The sequence below is a fragment of the Strigops habroptila genome, chromosome Z (genome assembly GCF_004027225.2).
Source record: "Strigops habroptila isolate Jane chromosome Z, bStrHab1.2.pri, whole genome shotgun sequence".
In the NCBI taxonomy this organism is placed as follows: Eukaryota; Metazoa; Chordata; class Aves; order Psittaciformes; family Psittacidae; genus Strigops; species Strigops habroptila.
Window position 1 is genome coordinate 75,927,276 of NC_044302.2, and position 8,285 is coordinate 75,935,560.

Genomic DNA, 8,285 nt, shown 5'->3' on the forward strand with positions numbered 1-8,285 from the left:
CTCTGGTTACTAGCTTGCTTCTCTTTGCCTGGATCACCTCCTTTTCTCTCGTGTTGTGAATACACTTCACCCCTGCCACACAGCAGTCCTGCTCCTGCTGTCTGACATGAACGTTTCAGAGCTGTGGGGCTCGGAAGCTGTCTCTAACTACCCAGCTGTTGCCTGCTTTGATTTCTCTCAGCAGCAGCAGTCCCAGCCAGTGATGTGTGCCTTCCCAACAGGGCAGCAGCCACGCTTGTGCCGGAGGTACCTGCGATACCAGGAGCCTGCGGCGGAGGCTGCCTTGGTGCTGGGACAGGGGTGCGAGCCAGGGCGCTGCTGAGCAGACACACCAGTTCCCAGAAGAGAGCGGGGCCGAGGGGCCGCTTTGTCTCTAAGAGGAGTGTTCAAGTGTAGGCACAGCATTGCTGGGACAGTTTCACCCTTGGCGTGAATGAACCCAGGGTAAGGGGAACACAGCCCTGGGAAAAGCTGTGGTAGAGGGTCCATCCTCCCGCTTCTTCCAGCTACCTTTTGGGATGGAGTGAGAGCTCTTACTGCTCACAGTGCTCAGAGCCATAGGCTCCATCATCAGCAATCCACAACCTCAGACAAGTGGTATTCCAACAAGGGAGTCACTGTGTAAAAACCTTTCCTCACCCTCAAAACAAGTGGGTGATGTTGTGACGTTCTTTCACCCAGAACTGTCCACTCGCAGTGTTTCACCCATAGCCCATAACCAGTCAAGCCTGCTTTACATGTGTTGCACAGGAATAACCTGTGATATGCTGACAAGGATAAAATTTATTTTAAAGTTACTTTAAACAGGCCCAGTACTAGTGTAACAGTACAGACAGCTGCCCAGCTCATGCCCCTTCTTTTATACGTGAGCGCAGGCACACCTCTGTGTGAGCTGGCCTGGTTTAACAACACTAAACCAGTTTAAATCAGTTCACATTTAGGAATATAGGTTCTAAAAGGAACCTTTATTAGCGAAAAAAATGCGCAGGGCTATCAGGCACACAGAGAGACACCACTGCCTAAATAAATTGCACCTTTCCAGGGATAATCTTGGCTTTCCCAAGTGAAAATTATTTCTGGGTAAGTCTAAAAACTTGGACACTCCCTAAAGAAATGTTCTCACAGCAGCTTCTTTTAATATTTAACAAAAAGGACCCTAAACTGGTCATTTCAAATCGAGGGGACACAGTCACACAGCATAGAAAACTACATGCAACTTCAGTTTTTGCTTTGGTAATAAAAGTTTAGGAAGGGCCAAGTCTGGAAGCCACCAGGCTCGCCAGCTCATTGAACTACCTCACTTGAAAAATGTTCCTGCTTTGCGAGATGAGGAGGAATAAATCACCATGTGTATTACAGAGACGCCAGCAACAAGGCATCAGTTACCTGCTGTTTGTTGTCTTCTCTCTCTGTGCTGTAAGCTTATGTGATCCCTTCATGTAAGACAGACCCTCAGCTATAGACAGAGACACTGTACTGGTTGTGGTGAAATGGACAGGAATAACCCAACATCTCTGAGTTACCTTTTCAGACAGAAAATCGCTTACAGAGTAATCCCGGCCCTGAAATCCTGTCAACAACTTCTAAAAACATAAATGATGCAATAAGCTCATTATGGAAATTGCTTGTTACATAACTAGAGTAATTAATGTCAGCAAGCTCACACACATATTTGTGGGGTGGAAGGCTTTTTGATACTAATTCACCACCAGTGAAGGAAGAGTGCTGTACGCTTAGTCCAAGAGCAGTTTTGATCAATAAAGGTGACACAACTGGGGATTCGGACCCAAAGCCTGTGAGAAAAGAGGACAAAAACCCAACCAAGTAGCAAGTAATTAAAACCTTTTATATCCATCTTCCATCTGACTGGCCCTTCCTACTGCTTGTGTGACTCAGTGTGAGAGCCTGGCTGATCCCATATTCCACCAGGCACTTCCCTGCAGGAGGGCTCTGCTCTGCGCTCTTGAAACGCTGTGGTGCAGAGCTGAGACAAAAGCCTGGCCCCACAAGGGCACCCTGTGTCCCTGACACAGCCAGGTGTGCAGGAAAGGTTTGAAAGGGAGTTGAGCAGAGCTTAGGTAGGTGGCTGTGAACAACATGTTTACTCTCCATTCCTATCTCTGTGTATCTCCTTCTCCTCCATCTGTCTGACCAACTGCCTTTGGCATCTGCTGTGCCTTATCTTCAGCAACTGCAGGAAAAGGTTCTTTTTAAAACACCTTCAAGACATGGAGGAACACAACAGAGCTGCCAGGCCCGAGGTGACATGCAGCTCAGCAGCTGCAGGACTGGCTCCTCGCTGTCCTTTACACCACTGGCGAGCGGATTTGGAGATGTTTGGGGTGGAGGGGGCACCGCTCTCACTCACCTGCTTTGTCCAGCCCTACACGTGTGGAAGTGTTCAAGGCCAGGCTGGATGGAAGCTTGAGCAACCTGACCTAGTGAGAGATGTTCCTGCCCATGGCAGAGGGTTGGACTAGATGATCTCGAAAAGCCCCTTCAAACCCAAACCATCCTGTGACTCTGATTCTGTAATGGGGTTTTTTCTGCATTACAGTATGGCGTATCTCCTCAGACTGTGGGGCAGAACTATCTGAGGTACCTGCAACTGGAGAATTTAAAACAACTTGCATTTCAAAACATTAAAGTAGACATCCTCTTTGCGGAGTTTGGGCATTGGTGGTTAATACTACTGTGCACCTTACCTAGGCAGAAGAGATAAGGTGTATCACCACAGAAAAAAGTGAACCTCAGAAACTATCCCTTGTAAAAAACTAGAGGGCATTTTTTACTCATTTTTGCTTTTCCTAGCTACTTCTCTCAATATGTATTCTTTCATTCCAACTGCATCATGACCACATTAGCTGAAATTGATCTGCATACAAGAGAGAACCTATTTTTCCGCTTTTAGAAGCATAACAGAACTTGTAAACCATTACCCAAACCTTTTGCCGACTATTTTCTTCCTTTATTTCAAGACAGACCTCTCACCCGCCATTGGGGCAGTATGTACAATACACAACCACTGCGGCAGCAGTTCCAGTTTCACCAGCACTGGGGTCCCCCCTGGACTGAAGTCATCCCTGTTCAACTGCGCAGCTGCAGTTGAGGCTAGCTCTGATATATATGGGCCGAAACAAATTATTGCTGGCCAGGAAAGCACACTTACTTGTGCAGTTTCCCATTTGCTGGTGTTTACACGATTTATGTGCGGGAGGCAAAGAACACCACCGCTGCCTGGAGACACTGACAAAGGAAAGACCCTTTGTGCTGCCATCTGTGTGGCATGAAGCCCCGTTACAAAAGCTGCTAAGGAAAATGCCGAATTTCTAACTCAAGCTTGGGGACCTGCAGGACCAGTTCGACCTGCACGTACTGGATGTTTCTCATACTTTTTTAAAATGGAGGCTTTTCTGTCTAGAACCAGTGTGAAACCCACCATGTACAGATGAGGAACTTGACAGGGTGGATTTCTGCCTTTCCAATCATAGAATCAATTAGGTTGGAAAAGACCTTTAAGATCATCAAGTCCAACCGTTACCCCAGCACTGCCAAGACCACCACTAACCTGTGTCCCTAAGGGCCTCATCTACACGGTTTTTGAACGCTTCCAGGGATGGTGATTCCACCACTGCTTCCCTGGGCAGCCTGTTCCAATGCCTGATCACCCTTCAGTGAAGAAATTCCTGATGAAGTTCCTAATCTCCAGTCTAAACTTTCCCTGGTACAGCTTGAGGCCGTTACCTCTTGTCCTATCGCTTGTTACTTGGGAGAAGAGACTGACACCACCTCGCTCCATCCTCCTTTCAGGTAGCTGTAGAGAGTGACAGGGTCCCCCCCTGAGACTTCTATTCTCCAGACTAAACAACCCCAGTTCCCTCATCACACTTGTGCTCCAGGCCCTTCACCAGCTCCCTTGCCGTTCCCGTCCCATCCCCTGACACCAGTTTGCTGCCCGAGCTGCCGCAGGCACCCGAGAACCTCCCCGCCCCGGCGCGCTGCTGCCGGCCCTTCTGGCGGGGCGGCCGGCGGCGAGGGGCAGGCACACCGCGCTGCCCCCCGCACTCACCGCGCTGCCCCCCGCACCCACCGCGCTGCCGCCGGCACACCGGGTTTTGCGCGCCCGCCTTTCCCCGCAGGGGGCGGCCCTGCACTGCGGTCCGAGCCGGGGCTGCCGGCGCTGAGCTGCGGCGCCCGCACAGGGCGGGAGGAGCGGCCCGGCCCGGCCTCCCCCTCCCCTCCCGTCCCCTCCGGGCGGGCGCGGCACCGCCGGGCCGCCGGGTGGCGCTGGCGCCCCGTTAGCACAACCGCCGCCGCCAGCCCTCCTCGCTCCGGCCGGTTCTTTGCGGCGCGTCCCGCACCATGGAGGCGCCCCCCGTGACCATGATGCCCGTCTCGGGCGGCACCATCAACATGATGGAGTACCTGCTCCAAGGTAAGCGGCGGGCGGGCGGGCAGCTCCCTCCCGCCGCCCAGGAGAGCGCCCGGCGGCCCGGCCTGCCCGCCGCGCTGCCAGGCCGCTCCGCATGGGCCGGGGGGCGGTCCCGGCGCTGCGCGGTGCGCGGGAAGGGAGGCGGGCGCGGGGCCCGTGGCGGCACACGCGGCGGGGAGCGCCCCGCTCTGCTGGGCGGGGAGCGCAGAGGAGGGTCGGGGTAACGGAGGCGCTGTGGGCCCGCCGCAGGGAGCGTGCTGGACCAGTGCCTGGAGAGCCTGCTGCACCGGCTGCGCGGCCTCTGCGACAACATGGAGCCGGAGACCTTCCTGGACCACGAGATGGTGTTCCTGCTGAAGGGGCAGCAGGCCAGCCCCTTCGTGCTGCGGGCGCGGCGCTCCATGGACAAGAGCGGCATGCCCTGGCATTTGCGGTACTTGGGACAGCCGGAGATCGGCGACAAGAACCGCCACGCGCTGGTGCGCAACTGCGTGGACATCGCCACTTCGGACAACCTGACAGACTTCCTGGTGGAGATGGGCTTCCGCATGGACCACGAGTTCGTGGCCAAGGGGCACGTGTTCCGCAAGGGCATCATGAAGATCATGGTGTACAAGATCTTCCGCATCCTAATGCCAGGAAACACAGACAGCATCGAGCCACTCTCCCTCTCCTACCTGGTGGAGCTCAACGTGGTTGCGCCAGCGGGACAGGACATTGTTTCTGATGACATGAGGAACTTTGCTGAGCAATTGAAGCCTCTAGTGCACCTGGAAAAAATTGACCCCAAAAGGCTAATGTGATTGAAAGCGGGGCAGTCAAGGCATTGGTTTTGTTAGTGTTTCTGAGGAGGTTGTTTTTCTAAAAAGCCTGTTGAGGGGAAATCGAATCAGGGAGAGGGGAATAAAGGACTACCTGTCAGTTTTGTTAGTTGCAGTTACTGGGTGTTTTTCCTTCACTTGTGGATGTGAACAAGAGCAGACAGTTTAAATCAGTGCTATTCAAAACATCAGTAAATGCTAATTATTGGTATTTTTCCTTCCTTTGTTGGGGAGATACCTGCTAGAAAGCAAATTGTCTAACAATCCAAAACCATCAGACTTGAGTTCATCCTTCTGTGTACCCACATCCTGGTGAGGCCTTTTTTTTTTTTTTTCCTTTTTTTTTTAATTTTTTTACTTTATTTTGAAGGACCATTTGTGTGTTCTACCTGGTCATCCAAAGCTTTTCCTTCAAGGAATACATGAAGTTAATATCATTAGTGCAGGACACCACCTTAGTGCAGGAGGTGTTTAATGCAAGCATAAACCCAAGAACGACACGATATCAAAGAGCAAGTGTACACGTACTCACAACAGGACAGTAAAGTGATAGCCTATGTAACAGGAACAGCTAGGACACATGACACATTATAGTGAAACTGCTTCTGATACAACCAGTGTTAGAACTGGAAAACAATTTAGCAATATTTACAATTGCTAGAGGTTTTCAAATCTTTTAACACTTCCATCTTTTTCTCTGAAGTTGGGTATGGCAGTCTTAGTCAATGAGAAAGCAGTAGATTACTGTGAGAAGTAGACTTCTCACAGCTGACAGGCATATTGAAAATTGACACATTAAACAAGAGCATTATGGAACCGCTAATTGAATTGAACTAGTGATGATTTTGTTCAGCACGCCTCTTTTGATATTAGGTTGGTTAGTTACCTTCCCTCTATTTTAATGATATTTGAATTAGGTTTCAGAGTTTTCAAATACAGTTCAAACAAAAGAAAAATAAAAGGTTGCGAAAAACAACAAAGAAGCCTACTTGCATTTCTCAGGCTTTTTATAGAAGGCAACCATTCCACCCATTACTAAAACATACCAACCTCCGTCAGAGACACTGCCACCCTTCGGCACCACACAACTTCCCATTTAACAACTAAAGGCAAAGGCCACTCCCACCAAAAGTTCAAAAAAGGCTACATTTTCAACGCTGCAGTTTGGACACAGTAAGCTGTGGCACCTGGGTTGGTGCTTACCAGGTGCAGTGTCTCAGGTGTTTCACTGATGCAGGCTCTACATACAGGGCATGGGGACAGCTGAGTGCTCGAGCACTGGCTGGAGAATGCCATCATGTTGAATATGTAGTGGTGGTTTCCAGCAGGGTACAAGCAGTGGGTGACCTGTGTGAGTGCTTGTGACCTAGACTGGAAATAACCTCTGGAGGGTACAGGCACACCTGCAATTCCTTTGTTCATACTCGGGTGTTACCCTCATCAGGCAGCGCACTGTCCCAGGTCTCCGAGTTGGAATTGTTCAGCCTACTGTGAAGGGCACAACTTCCCAGGGGTGAGGGGCAGGTCCCAGGGCTCTGCCTGTACCAGGGAGCTGAAAGTGCTGGGTTACTCTGGGATTCAGTTGCAGTCCCACCCTGGCAGGTGGGAATCCTCGGGGCTATTGTCACACACTGCTGCTGTAACACTGGTTAGGAGTCGCTTGCCACAGACTTACACAATCTGGTGCTTGTCTCTCATGACAAGAAATTTCAGAAACAAGTCCAAAGGATCAGAAAAGTTGAACATTGCCAGCCAGCTTTTCAAAGGGTAGGTACCTGCATATGCGAAGACACAGAAAACTGCAAGTATGCGTGCACATGTCCTTCCTACTGCTTCTGAAAAGAACTCAATTAATTGACCTTCCAGGTTTGTAAGTGGAGGGGCAAGCAAATAGCAGTGTTGATGTTAATGTAATTGTGTTAAGAGCAGAAAATCCCACATGGAATTTCAGGCAGACCAGCTCAAGAAAAAGGAGACTGAATGTAAATTTCCAGTTTAAGTTTTTACACATTAGATGACAATACGTCTGACAATTGCTTTAAGTTCTAAAAAAGCATAATTTAAAATAGTTCTTTTAAAGGAGAATTAGTTTAAAACTTAAAATCTGCAGCAATCCACATTGCCAGCCTTCCTTACTCTAGCTGTTGTCCATGAATAGAACAGGCAATTGTGCAGAGCTTGCTGCATCATTGGTTACAGCTGAGGAAACATGGACACTTTCTGGCAGCTAATACTCAAAGTCTATGCCTTTCTTTTATCTAATAAAATACACTTTTATCCTGCTATGAAGCTTAGACTTTATAGCAGGAGACTAAAGATAATAGCAATACTATTAGTAATACACACTGATAAATTACATAGCATAACCCTAAGTAATTATCATTCATTGTATCTAGGGTCTGTACACAGCCAGCTTAGAAATGCTCAACCCCTCCTTTCTGGAAAGTATGTGTTTTTTAAGTTACATGCACAGCTTATGGGACCAAGAATGTGACTTATTTTTATCTTTTTCTATTTATTTCCCTTTCACAGCTAAAATAGGTGCATTCTTCAAGGGCAGGCCTTACCTCAGGATTCTGTGTTTGTGGCAATGTATTACCCAAGGCCTGATGCAGCTGAGCTTAAGTTGCACATTCTGTGCAAGTACTGCTTTCTGTTATTTCAAACTGTTCCTCCTGTCTTACATACTTGTAAGGTTTCTACAACTTTATTGATCGCTATGTAACAAGTAGAAATCCCTGCGTAACAAATAAAGCTAGGATAGTTATTGATCCATTAGGTGCCAGCTATTTCTGCTATTAAGCAAACTTGCTCTACAGAAGCTCATCTCTGTTCTTGAAAAATCTTCATACTTTGGAAAAAGCCACAAGTTCATCCTCTGGCACTCCTCAGTCCTGGATCTCCGTTCTTCCCATGGCGACTTCCATGATGTTGTTAATTCTGTACAAAGAGAAGAGCTGAAATACTTTGGAAGTGCTCTATAGCAAGACTATATTGTACAGGAACAGCTTTTAGCATGTTTCTCATGCTAG

General features: G+C 48.9%; 1 protein-coding gene across 1 annotated transcript; it reads left to right on the forward strand.

Annotated features, from left to right (window-relative positions):
• Nucleotides 1–4,271: 4,271 nt before the first annotated feature.
• Nucleotides 4,272–6,233, forward strand: MED18 (mediator complex subunit 18). Its single transcript, XM_030470880.1, has 2 exons — nt 4,272–4,435; nt 4,682–6,233. The coding sequence occupies exons 1-2, from the start codon at nt 4,363–4,365 to the stop codon at nt 5,233–5,235; spliced, it is 627 nt and encodes a 208-aa protein (XP_030326740.1). The 5' UTR covers nt 4,272–4,362; the 3' UTR covers nt 5,236–6,233.
• The last annotated feature ends 2,052 nt before the right edge of the window (nt 6,234–8,285 follow it).

Coding starts and splice junctions, on each gene's coding strand:
- MED18 (XM_030470880.1), top strand. CDS start 4,363: ATGGAGGCGCCCCCCGTGACCATGATGCCCGTCTCGGGCGGCACCATC. Junction 4,436..4,681: donor GATGGAGTACCTGCTCCAAG/GTAAGCGGCGGG, acceptor GGCCCGCCGCAG/GGAGCGTGCTGGACCAGTGC.